We start from the raw sequence: 14,051 nt of genomic DNA on the forward strand, positions 1-14,051 counted from the left end.
GGTAGTGAAGGGGTTAACTTTATTTGGGAGGGAGGGGTTGTGTGTGTACCTAGGGGCGTGCTTTCTACTGTGATTGGCTGTGGCTTGAGCTGTAAGGACACTGATCAACGGATCTACATAGTAGATCCGTGGGATCAGTGTCTTTACACCGAGGAGAATGACAGGCAGCTTGTTTACACAAGCTGCCTGACTTTCTCCCTCTCCCCCGCCGATCGCAGAGTGGCCGGCGGACATCGGGTCCGCCGGTCACACGCGCGGGGGGGTCCGTGACCGCGCAGGAGCGCGCCTCCGCGGGCGCACGCTCGCTCCCCAGACCCTCCCCGGCTAGTGACGTTAATTAACGTCACTCTGCCTGGCAGGGGCTGACCGCCGCAGTAAATTTACTTGCGGCGGTCGGCAAACGGTTAATATATAAATGACCGATCTAACCTTTCATCCACATTAGCTGATCCGAGAACCAGCAGTCCTCCTGGTAAGCCACGTGTCCAGAGGCTGAGCTGAGCAAACAAGTACGCCATCACCATCCTTAATCGGGCCTGTGGAAAGAAGTGACATGACAATATCATTTAGAGTGGACCTAGCATTCAATATATTGTTTCATATTAAACACATGCATGCTCAATAATGCATTAGAGTAACACTTCCAGATATTTCCGATCATAGTACTCCTCCTGACATTTCTCTACAGAAGGACGGCACCATATTTGCTAAGGCACAAGCCAGGGTCTCCATCTACTTCCTGGATTGAAGTGCTGGATTGATGACACAATCATGTGAAATCTGGTATCTGTGCAGTTCTTAGCAGTATTTACAAATGTCCAATGTAAATGAGTCTGGGTCTTGATTTGCTACATTGGAGGGCGGGGGAGACATTGGAGGTCCAATAGACCAATCCATAGCAACTATATACACCCTCTAGTTTCAAAAGTGATGATATGATTTTTCAATCGCATTCCATGTCTATACTCTGGCACTAATACCCTTGCCATACCCATGCACCACATGCCATTATCTTCTCCATTTACCCATCCAAGAAGCATTGTTACATCCAATACCAGGGGTCACCAAACCTAAGCAAATATTTAGTTCATTGTCCTTCAGACTTTAAGGGGGCCGACTGTGGTCAGTGGGAGTAGAAAATGCCCCAGCATCATAAAGAGTGGACAATACCTCAGGCTTCGTGATCAGTGGGAGGACAAGGATTACATAGTGCCTGTGATCAGTAGGGGGAATAGTGCCCTATCACTGGTATTAGTGAGAGGAATAGTGCCCCATCTTTGTGTCAGTGAGAGGAATACCGTTTCGTCATTTATATCAGTGGAAGGAATTATGCCGCACCATTAGTGTCAGTGGAAGGAATAGTGTCCCATTGTTGGTGTCACTGTGAGGAAAAGCATCCCAGCATTGGTGTCAGTGGGAGTAATATTGTTCCATCATTAATATCTATAGCAAATATAATTATGCCACGTCATTGGTGTCAGTGGAAGGAATAGTGTTCCATTGTTGACAGTGGGAGGAATTGTGTCCCATCATTGCTGTCAGTGGGAGGAATGGCGTCCCGTCATTGCTGTCAGTGGGAGGAATGGCGTCCCGTCATTGCTGTCAGTGGGAGGAATGGCGTCCCGTCATTGCTGTCAGTGGGAGGAATGGCGTCCCGTCATTGCTGTCAGTGGGAGGAATGGCTTCCGTCATTGCTGTCAGTGGGAGGAATGGCGTCCCGTCATTGCTGTCACTGGGAGGAATGGCGTCCCATCATTGCTGTCAGTGGGAGGAATGGCGTCCCGTCATTTCTGTCAGTGGGAGGAATGGCGTCCCGTCATTGCTGTCAGTGGGAGGAATGGCGTCCCATCATTGCTGTCAGTGGGAGGAATGGCGTCCCATCATTGTGTCAGTGGGAGGAATGGTGTCCCATCATTGTGTCAGTGAGAGGAATGGTGTCCCATCATTGGTGTCGTTGTGATGAAAGGTAAGGAATACTGCACCATCATTGGTGTCAGCGAGAGAAACAGTGTCCTATCTTTTGTATCAGTGGGAGGAATAGTGTCCCATCATTGGTGTTAGTGGGAGGAATGGTGTCCCAACAATGGTGTTAGTGGGAGGAATGGTGTCCCAACATTGGTATTAGTGGGAAGAATAGTGCCCCAAGGGCCTGATAAAGGAAAGCAAAAGGCAATATCCGGCCTGTGGTCTGCAGTTTGGACACCACTGTCCAATATGGTCCTCAATGTTTGGCTGGTCAGGCTGTTGTCATTGTATCTCCTAATGAATTAAAATAAAAAAGTAATACAATAAAACAAAAAATATAAGCTCCATTTTGGGTAGACAGATCTTATAGGAAGCTCAGGGTGGATTTAGTTACCATAAACAAGTGGTGTCAGTAAAGGTGTGTAAGTGGTTGGGTGTGTAAAAGCCACAGATGGTTATGGTGACACCATGCAGTTTTTATAATGCCTAAAGCTTTCAATACCCAAAATTCACATTTCTTGGATAAGATCCTTTTTCTGAGACTCAATCCTCACCCACTGCAGCTTGCTCTTTGTATCTAGGGCCTAACTACAGTATAGCAAAATTCCATGAAGATGGCAGGGGGTACAGGTGGTACATTTTACACCAGAAGAGCTTAACAATTATAAAGGAAACATTTACGGAAAAGCTGAGCCCTCTCTCTATACATGCTTTAGCTTTTATGAAAGGAATGAAGTTACCTGGACATTCTGAAGTGCCAGATTCTCCTGTCTGGTTCCACCATGAACACGAAACTGGTGGACTTTACCGGTCACAGAAGTAAAAATGCCAATAATAGCCTTCACAGCGGTATCAATGGTCGGGGTCAGGTGATAACTGAAATAAAAAAATATTGAAAATAGTTGAAGTGCATCTATAGTTTTTATTTTTTGGGGTTTTGGATAATTTGGAAAAAGGTTGCATCTCTGGGATAGTAACTGAAGATAAAAATAAACAGTAAATAGACAGCATAAAAATAACCGAGCAGTAGTTTTAATCCCCCTTTGCTCTATCCAAAAAAATAAAATATATATATATATTTTTTTTAACTATTTACAATTTTTTAGGTTGTGTTTTATTGTTACTTCAGATTCAGATAGAAAAGCAAAGATATCTATATCTCTATTCTACATCATCCATATCTATGTATATCTATATTATCATATCGATTTCATTCATATCCACAGTATATCTATATCATCTACAGTCTATTAAATCAATCTATCTAATAAAGAACCAAAACAGAAATCCTCCATTCAATAGATTTAAAAAGCTTTTGATCAAATTTTATTCTACTACGTCAATCTCTGGAATTTTTTTTTTAATTCCCTTCTGCTTACTTAAACAAATATCTGCGTGTGTCAGAGAACTGTTCATAATACAGATCAATTGGAGAATAGTTTCCAATTGCAATGTTTTTGACAAATCGATCATAATTTACGTTTAAGTTTACGTCAAATGAAAAGCATGACACAATACCACGTGTGTTGCATCATTCTATATTTTAATTGAAGATTAAGCAATTGTTTTTGTGATCGTTTGCACCTACTATATATCGATAACAAATGTCTACATGTATGGCCATTATAGTGTCCTCTGCCTTCTCAGGTACCTGCCTATTTGCTGTGACAGCATGCTGGCTCTTTCTCGAGTCTCAGTAGAGGAGTTCTCAGTCGCCATGTATCAAGTGGTAAAAGACGGTTGCAGAGCTCATTGGGAGTTGTAGTCACATAGGATTGATCACCGACTATCTGACGTACATCACACAGCACTTCTTCATCTAGAAGAACAAAATACAAGTATTTTATGTATTTTTTTGGCAATATCTTACTTACATTTACTAATAATATTGTATTTTATTATTTAAAGGATTTGATAGGTACACTTACTTCCCATATCCACAGCCTGGCATACAAGGCGGCACATAGAGTATACCACACAGGCTACAGCAGAGCTGTCCACCCCACCACTGAGAGGAAGAAGGAACCCTCCCTGGAAAAGCCATACAAAGATATTATTATTTTTTTTTTTTAAAGCCCGTGGTGTGTGAAACACACTCAAAAGACTTAACACCCGGTGCATAAAAAAGTGCACACACGCAAACGTGAGACACACAAAAAAGTGCACAAGGCGTACACACATGGCCCTCCTCCGAAGAGGAAAGGCCCTGACCCTGATCCCCCGGGGCGCGAAGCTCCTGACAGGGACTGAGGTACTCACTTAGGTCCACCCAGCCGAAGCCAGGCAGACCCCGTTCTCCAGGGGGACTGCCGAAACAGCCCACCCCAAGTACTAGGTGGGGCTCCCCCGAAGGAAGACCCCATGAGAGAGGGCGAACTAAGCCAAAAGGCCATATCCACCCCCTCCTGAGACTTTCAGGGCAGGCCCGAGGACCTACGCCATACTCATCGTGCAAGTGATCCAACCAAAAAGGGACAAACGTGACACACAACAAAGAAAAACGGAGTGGGGAAAAGGGAAGTGGAGAAGTGCTGGGTAGTGCCAAAGTGCAGGACCTTGGCAGGCCCCCCGGCCAGGAAGAAGGAACCCTCCCTGGAAAAGCCATACAAAGATATTATTAATAAAGCTGCCCTTATATAAAGGGAATGAACAGATGTGACACAATATGTGATATTCGATGTAGGTTGCTCCAGGCTCAGGGTCCTGGGGGCTCAGACTCATAGGTAAAAGTCTAACTCCTGGCAAACAGCTTAATGTACCTTTGAAATGCATATCTTGGAGCAGTTTACAAGGGATGACCTCAGGTGTGTTCTGATCCTAGTCTGAACCAACCTGAACATTCCCTCTAGGAAGCGGTCCACAGCCATTTTAAGGTGGCTGAGGCTCTCTGTATACACACCCCTTGTTTACATGTGGCTGAGGGGCGGGCAATCCCTCCGCTGCTTATGATTGGCCGTGGACAGAGGACCCATTCCTGGTGAGATCGCTCAGACAGGTTCAGACTAGGATCCCATCAAGCCTGAGCTCATACCTACACTTTACCCATTTGCTCACCCTTTACTGGTATCCTCATGTGCATGAAGAGTGTGAAAATGTCCTTTTTTTGATGGTGGGTCATAGTAATAAATAAATAATAACTAATTATACAGCCAATATGAAAAAATCATTTTTTTTCACTTTTTGGGCCAGTTTTTTTTTACTAATACATAAAAAAATAAGAACATTTTTCTGGCCCTATAAAAGGGTACAAAAAAAACAAATAATGCACACATATGTGGCATCCTTATCCACATCAGAAGTAGGATTTTTATTTTTTCAAGCGGGCCCTGGAAATGGCATTAAAGATACGGTTAAAATAATGAAAAAAAAAAAAAGTTAAATTTTTTGGGCTATTTTACGTTTCATATATTGGGGGGAAAAAATCTGTAGCTATCCATTAACATTAACCACCAAATAAAGGCCAAAAATGACATTATAAAAAACCAAAAAAAAAACCAAAGTGTAATTCACCTGGGGTACCTCAAGATTTCATGCATTCTTTTTAAAAGGGTGTCATGACTAAAAAAAGGTCTAGAAATACTAAAAAGGAAGCAATAGGGTAATTTATCATGGAGCTCAGTAAATACAAGGGGTTGATCTACTAAACTGTGCACAGTGGACAGACTGTGCACTCTGCAAATGCAGTTGCTCCAAAGCTTAGTAAATGAAGTGAAGCTTCACTTTTCAAAGAATACCCAATCACATGCGAGGAAAATAAAAATTGCATTTTTGCCTGCACATGACCATATGACCAATAGGAGGTAAATGGAGGATCCAATTGGGTCCACCCAAAAAAAAGACAGGCGGACCCGATTAGACCAATTGTGTTAAAGGGGCCTAAGGCTGCTTTCACATGGATGCATTGCGGTTTACCTGTGTAATGTTCTGGTACCTTTGGTACCCTAAATTACACTTTCCACAAGTGTATGCGCCCTACCATTTACTTTTGGAAAGGTGCGCATACACCTTTAAGACTGGAGCTGTCATCACTCAGCGCCGGACTAGATGGCTATTTAAGGCGTCGGCTCTCACTCACATGTGTTCGTTCAAACACCCTTATCTGGATGCTAACCTTGCTTGAAGCTTCCATGCTTGCAAGCTTACTTCGCTGACGGAACCTCGCTGCGCTGATCCCTGTATCCCGCTACTGGATCATCCGCCTCTCCTGAACCACCCTTCGGCTGTATCGCTAATAGTGCTAAGTACCCCGCAGGGGAATTCTCTATAAACTTATACTAAGCTTACACTATCTAGCTCTGCATAGTAGAGACTGTTTATCACATCTGCATAAACTAGATTGCTAGCTCTTGAGACTACTGCTACTTTTCTGCACTGGGTTGATCTCTTTTGTATGTCCACCTGCTATTCTATCATCTGCTATCATACAACATTGTTAAACCTTCCTGCATCCATCTGCTACTGTCTCACCTTCAAGTGTCTATCACCTACCACCTCCACTCAACCTATCCCTCAAACCTTCATCATTGTGTTACCACATATATAAAGCCACTCAGGTGACACAATTAAAACAGCAAGTATCTGCGTTAATACACGCACTTGCTGAATTAAAAGAAGACAATCAGGCTCTGTCGCAGCAGGTAATTAGACTGACACAATTTACCTCTGCTCAGTCCCCTGAACCCAAGATAAATCCCCCTTTGGTATTTACAGGCGACCGCAAAAAATTTCGCGAATTTAAAAACGCATGTGAGTTACTTTTTTTGCTAAAACCTCGTACCTACCTTACTGATCACATTAAGGTTTGTACTATTATTTCTTACCTATCAAGCGATCCTCGAGCCTGGGCAGATTCTCTTTTTGAGAAAAACAACCAGCTTCTCAACTCCTATGCCTTGTTCCTGGCAGAGCTCACTAGCCTATATGATGACCCCAATAGGCAGAGTACTGCTGATCTTCAGTTAAGATCCTTGAAACAAGGAAGGAGGCCTGTGGAAGACTTTGTCGCAGAGTTCAAGAGATGGACCCTTGATTCAGAATGGAATGATGCATCTCTGAAAACCCAATTTAGGCTTGGCCTATCAGAAGCCGTTAAGGACGAGCTCGCCCGAGCGGATCTGCCAAAAACCCTGGATGCATTAATACAACTCAGTATTACCATAGATAGAAGACTACGAGAAAGGCTGAAAAGATGGGAATGCCATTATCCGTTTCCTCTCGGAGTCTGGCCGTTGACCCCGTTCCTATGGAGATAGGAACCATACGCCCACCGCTATCAACTATGGAAAAAGCCAAAAGACGAAATGAAAATCTCTGCTTGTACTGTGCATCCCCGGATCACAAGATAAACGTCTGTCCCCTAGTCAACAAAAAGAAGGGTGAGTGTTCACATGTCTCTCTAGGAGGATTGACAACTTCATTCACTAACCCCTACATTTCTGTTTTTTTGACATTACAGTGGGACCAGAACAGGATTACTACTAAGGCCATGATTGACACAGGATCTTGTGGAAATTATATGGATATATGTTTTGCTGCTTTAAATAAAATTCCTATTATTTCTAAACTCAAACCTGTCTCAGTAAGTCTTATTACCGGTGTTCCGTTATCCTCTGGTCCGATCACCGATCAGACACAAGCACTTCTAGTCACTATTAACGAGTCTCATAGGGAGACTTCTACCTTCGATTTAATACCATCACCCCACTTTCCCATTGTGTTGGGACTTCCCTGGTTGCACACACACCAACCAACCATAGATTGGAAGAAACGGTCCTTGACCTTCCCTTCTTGTTATTGCGAGGAAACGTGTAACCTCCCGTTTTCCGGGAAGATTCTGTCTGTGGTGACAGATGAGATTGCACCACTATGTTATCAGGATCTTTCTGAGGTTTTTCTTGAGAAAAATGCTCAAGCATTACCTCCTAATCGAGACTATGATTGTAGCATTGATCTACTCCCAAATAGCAAATTGCCGTTCGGTCATGTTTATCCTCTTTCACAGGATGAACTTGCCCATCTCAAAACCTATTTGGATGAGAACTTGGAAAAAGGTTTTATTAGACCTTCCACTTCTTCCACAGCAGCAGGACTCTTTTTTGTTCGCAATAAAGATTCAAGTCTCAGACCTATCATCGACTACAGGAAATTGAATGCTATCACAATAAAAGATCGCTATCCTCTACCGCTTATCCCTGAGCTCATTGAGCAGGTGCGTGGAGCTACCTATTTTTCAAAATTAGACCTGAAAGGAGCATACAATCTCATTCGAATCCGTGATGGACACGAGTGGAAGACTGCGTTCAGAACTAGATACGGATTGTTCGAGTATCTTGTGATGCCATTCGGCCTATGCAATGCCCCTGCAGTTTTCCAACGATTTATAAACGATATTTTTAAAGACTTACTAGATGTCTGTGTTGTGGTATATCTGGACGATATACTTATATATTCACGGACCCTGTCTGAACACATAAGACATGTAAGACTTGTATTATCGAGATTGCTTGCACATAATCTTTATGTGAAGCTGAAGAAATGCTTGTTCCATAAAGATGAGGTACTCTTTCTAGGCTACATCATATCCAAAACAGGAATCGAGATGGACATGAGTAAAATATCCTGCATTCAGGATTGGCCTACACCAACTACACGCAAGGCGCTACAGCGATTCCTGGGATTTTCAAATTTCTACAGGAAGTTCATAAAAAACTTTTCTGCTATTGTGAGACCCCTCACACAGCTCACTAGCATAAAAATACCATTTTAATGGTCAGAAGAAGCAAATAAGGCTTTCCACTTGTTAAAGACAAGGTTTACTTCCGCTCCCATATTACGCCATCCAGACCCATCCCTCCAATACATTCTGGAGGTAGATGCGTCAAACCTGGCAGTAGGAGCAATACTCTCCCAACGACCAACCCCCACTTCACCACTTCATCCAGTCGCCTTTTTTTCTAAATCCCTGAGCAGTCCCGAGATAAATTACCCCGTGGGTGAGAAGGAACTGCTTGCTATAAAATTGGCTCTGGAGAATTGGCGACATTTACTCGAAGGCACCCAATTACCAATAATTATATACACGGACCATAAAAACCTCCAATATCTTCAGACTAGCAAAACTCTCTCGCATCGACAGGTACGATGGTCACTATTCTTTCTAAGGTTTAACTTCCTAGTGACCTACACACCTGCAGATAAGAACAAAAAGGCGGATGCACTATCACGACTAACTGAAGAAAATTACTTTGAAATTCCTTCCGTTCCTATAATACCTCACAAACGCATTATTGGAGTTGTCCGTTCCTTGAAGGAAGAGGTTCTGCATGGTATAAGGTTGGATTCACCCCCACCACAACTAAATACCGATGCAGAAGGCTTCCTCTACTACGACAAACTTTACATACCACCTACCCTACGCACCAAGATCTTGGAATTATCGCATGATGTGCCTATGGCAGGACATATGGGTATGACAAAGACTTTCAATTTGATTTCTCGGCAATTCTGGTGGCCTGACATGAAAACATCTATACAAAAATTCGTCTCTTCATGCAATGTCTGTGCCAGGTCCAAAATTGACACTACGAGACCATCCGGCCTACTATGCAGTCTACCAATACCCCAAACTCCATGGGAGGTTCTGTCATTGGACTTCATCGTAGAATTGCCTCCTTCCAAAGGATTTAATACCATCTTGGTGTCAGTGGACCATCTGACAAAGATGGCACATTTCATTGCTATTCGCAGACTACCTTCGTCCAAACAAACGGCAGAACTCCTGATGAAACATGTCTTCAGATTACATGGTATCCCAAAAACTCTTTTGTCTGACCGTGGATCCCAATTTATTTCTAAATTCTGGCAAGAACTATGTCACATACTACGGATTGAGCGGAAGCTCACTTCTCCTTACCATCCGCAGACCAACGGACAGACTAAAAGAGTCAACCAATGCATCGAGCAGTATTTACGTTGTTACACTTCTTACCAACAGGATGATTGGTTGGATCTTCTCCCCCTGGCAGAATTTGCCTACAACAACGCAACTCACAGTACAACCAAGCAGAGTCCGTTCTACTTGAACTATGGGTTCCATCCCTCTATTCTCCCTCCACGCATCCTTCCTTCAAATAACCCAGTAGCCTCAGACTATCTTTCCCAAATAAAGGATTCTCTGGGTTTACTAAATACTACCATTGCACACGCTCACAGTCAACAAAAGAAGTACTATGATCTTCGTAGAAGACCTTCTCCACAGTATACTATTGGGGACCTCGTTTGGCTCTCAACAAAAAACTTGAGACTGAAGATCCCTAGCAAAAAGCTTGGACCTCTGTTCTTGGGACCTTTCCCAATCAAGAAACTTATTGGAAAAGCTGCAGTGCAGCTTACATTGCCAATGGACCTAAAAATCCATCCCATTTTCCATGTGTCGCTACTAAAACCCCATGTTCCGGACCAAGGAATAAGGCCTAATATTCCACCTCCCCCTCCTGTACAAGTTGAAGGTGGAGAAGAATACGAGATAAAAGAGATTCTGGATTCTCGTATCTACAGAAGAAGACTTCAGTACTTGGTTAGATGGAAGAACTATGGGCCCCAAGACGACACCTGGCTAAACACCTCTGACATACATGCCCCTAGATTAATCCGCAATTTTCATGCGAGATACCCAGACAAACCAGCTCCAGAGGCCTTCAGGAGCAGGCCTTAAAGGGGGGGTATTGTAATGTTCCGGTACCTTTGGTACCCTAAATTACACTTTTCACAAGTGTATGCGCCCTACCATTTACTTTTGGAAAGGTGCGCATACACCTTTAAGACTGGAGCTGTCATCACTCAGCGCCGGACTAGATGGCTATTTAAGGCGTCGGCTCTCACTCACATGTGTTCGTTCAAACACCCTTATCTGGATGCTAACCTTGCTTGAAGCTTCCATGCTTGCAAGCTTACTTCGCTGACGGAACCTCGCTGCGCTGATCCCTGTATCCCGCTACTGGATCATCCGCCTCTCCTGAACCACCCTTAGGCTGTTTCGCTAATAGTGCTATGTACCCCGCAGGGGAATTCTCTATAAACTTATACTAAGCTTACACTATCTAGCTCTGCATAGTAGAGACTGTTTATCACATCTGCATAAACTAGATTGCTAGCTCTTGAGACTACTGCTACTTTTCTGCACTGGGTTGATCTCTTTTGTATGTCCATCTGCTATCATACAACATTGTTAAACCTTCCTGCATCCATCTGCTACTGTCTCACCTTCAAGTGTCTATCACCTACCACCTCCACTCAACCTATCCCTCAAACCTTCATCATTGTGTTACCACATATATAAAGTCACTCTAGGAACCAGCTTGCTAATTGTGTGTATTTACTGGCTGAAATAAGACCTTCCACACATGATGAGTCATTGAGGTTGGGAATGGTATCTCAGCATATCTCTTACATGACAACTGACGTGGAACTATTTCTGCAGCTGAAAATCCACACCATATAAGAAACGCAGGAGCGTTACAACCTGCACCTCAACTGACCTCAATCTTCACTTATTCCTCAGAATTCCTGCAGGTATCGCTGGCGGCTGCTGCTGCTGTCCCCCATGGCTGGTGGCTGCTGCTGGCTGTCCTACAGGGCTGGTACTGCTGATTAGTACTGCGTGTGGGTACTGCTGGCTAGTACTGCCGGTGGGTTCTGCTGGCTAGTGCTGGTGGGTACTGCTGGCCGGTACTGCTGCTGGTGGGTTCCGCTGGCTAGTGCTGGCGGGTACTGCTGGCCGGTACTGCTAGCTGGTACTGCTGGTGGGTTCCGCTGGCTGGTACTGCTGGTGAGTTCCGTTGGCTGGTAATGCTGGTGGGTTCTGCTGGCTGGTAATGCTGGTGGGTTCTGCTGGCTGGTAATGCTGGCTATTACTGCTTGTGGGTTCTGCTGGATACTACTGCCGTTGGGTTCTGCTGGCTGGTGCTGGCGGGTACTGCTGACTGGTTCCAGACCAACCACTCCCGAGCATCAGTGTGACAGGAGTGGCGCTGGAGGGAGCATGCGGCTGCAGTAGAGAGCAGAGCCGATGCTTCCTGTATCGCTCCTGTCACAGGGGGAGTACATTTGATATCTCTCCACCAGTGACAGGAGCCGGCGCTATAAAAGGAACCATTGCCTCTGCTTCCTCTAGTGCCGGCTCCATTTTTAGCACTGATGCTCGGGGATGGCGGGTCGGGAACAGACAATCCGGGCTTGCCGGCCCACCATCCCAGAGCAGGAGGTGGCCCCGGGATCTTCGGAGACACAGAGGCTCGGAGTCAGTAACATTTTCTCGGAGGGAGCAAATGCCCTGTTGCCCCCCCCCTCCCAGGATCCGCCCCTAATGCTAGCTACATAAAGAATTTAAAAAATGTATTTTGATTAGGAGAGTTTAGTTCTGCTTTAAAATTTTCTGAAGCTTCACATTTTCTACAGTGAGGTTGAGTAAGCAAGTAAAGAATATGGCCTTTATTTATTTTTTTCTTCAGCACATAGTAAAAATAATAGCAGAAATAATAATGACTAGTTCTATGCTAGGTATGCAATCTGACAGCATAACAAAGCAAAAAACATGAGGCTTCAATACAGGGAGCACCCACCCCACTGGGATCACAGTGTTATGTGGGGTTTCTAAAGGGAGCTAAACAGAAGCTGATTACGTACAGACTTCCTTTTTGATTGGAAATGTGTATGGAGCTTTTGTTATCTGAGCTTATTGAATTATTAAGGATATAACAATTAAGGTGTAAAAAAAAAGGAGGTATATAGAGGATGTTTCTTAGGCAAAGTTTTCCAGCATCTCAAGCAAAGACAAATTCTTAGTAGATTAATAGTAGCACAATGTTAATTGAATTTCCCTTTTTTGTTAGCAAAACAGCTATGGATAGCCTGGTATACATGTAAAAAGAGAGTAGAGTGCCAACTGCTGGCTGTAAAGGAGAATACAAAATATTCAAATATTTCCTATTTGCCTGTCTTACATTACCATGAAAAAATATATACAAAACTATAAATCCTATTTAACCAGTTGCCGCCCTCCCGCCGTCATATTACGGCAGAGCGGTGTGACCATTGTTCTGGGCCGCCGTCATATGACGGCGGCACTTTAAGCAGGGCAGGCGCGCGATCGTGTGCACGCCGCCCTGCACTGCCGGTGTCGGCGTGTCCCCGGGACACCCCCCGTCACCGGCAGGGGGGAAACTGACAGTGACTGTTTACTATGTGATCGGCTGTGAATCCATTCACAGCCGATCACAAAATGTAAACAAAGAGCAGTAACTCACGGTTACTAGCTCTTCTCCCCTCATACAGTTTCCAGTGTGAGGAGAGCAGAGCCAGAAACAGTGAGTTACTGCTCTGTGTACCTGTCAAAGTAAAATCACAAAAATAAATGTCCCCACACAGTCCTCAGCCCCCCCCAATTGCACCTGTCACCCAACAGTCACCTCATCAGTGCCCAGAAATTGACACCCATAACGTTCACATGTGAGCGTAGCGATCGCGAGCAGAATAACTGCGATTCTGCCTGCGATCCGGAAATCATTGCAAATCGCGGGACGCCTGTGCGTTGCCCGTGATTTGCAATAGCACCCCAAATGCTGTGCGATGTTGCCGCCATTTCCGCCTGCCGAATCGCGGTAACATCGCGCAAACATCGCATGACGCCCAAAAAAGGTACAAGAGTTTCTTTGGGGCGTCATGCGTCGTTTGCGCGATGTTACCACGATTCGGCAGGCGGAAATCACTGCAACATCGCACAGCGTTTGGGGTGCTATTGCAAATCAAGGGCAACGCACAGGCGTCCCGCGATTTGCAATGATTTCCAGGTCGCGGGCAGAATCGCAGTGATTCTGCCCGCGATCACTATGCTCACATGTGAACGTAGCCTAAAGTTCACCGGTCACCAGAGACTGCCATCAGTACCGCCGTGCACCATCGCCCGTCACCTGTCACCCATCAGTGACCATCGCCCATCACCTGTCACCCCATCAATCACCGTCACCTGTCACCCCATCAGTCATCGTCATCTGTCATCTGTCAGTGTAGTTGTGAGGTGTGAGGTCTTT

General features: G+C 44.6%; 1 protein-coding gene and 1 long non-coding RNA gene across 2 annotated transcripts in view; both read right to left on the minus strand.

Annotated features, from left to right (window-relative positions):
- NADSYN1 (NAD synthetase 1) overlaps window positions 1–4,832 on the minus strand; it is a gene marked incomplete at its 5' end in the record, with an annotated part of 35,647 nt that extends 30,815 nt beyond the window's left edge. The window contains 6 exon segments of the mRNA XM_082270475.1: window positions 430–536; window positions 2,706–2,841; window positions 3,617–3,689; window positions 3,692–3,784; window positions 3,894–3,996; window positions 4,725–4,832. Of these exon segments, the coding sequence (XP_082126601.1) occupies window positions 430–536; window positions 2,706–2,841; window positions 3,617–3,689; window positions 3,692–3,784; window positions 3,894–3,996; window positions 4,725–4,832 (620 nt within the window).
- The window catches only part of LOC309565207, a 1,884,446-nt gene that overhangs the window by 361,992 nt on the left and 1,508,403 nt on the right, over window positions 1–14,051 (minus strand). The window lies entirely within an intron of this gene.

The sequence above is a fragment of the Pelophylax lessonae genome (genome assembly GCF_965119305.1).
Source record: "Pelophylax lessonae genome assembly, chromosome: 10".
NCBI lineage: Eukaryota > Metazoa > Chordata > Amphibia > Anura > Ranidae > Pelophylax > Pelophylax lessonae.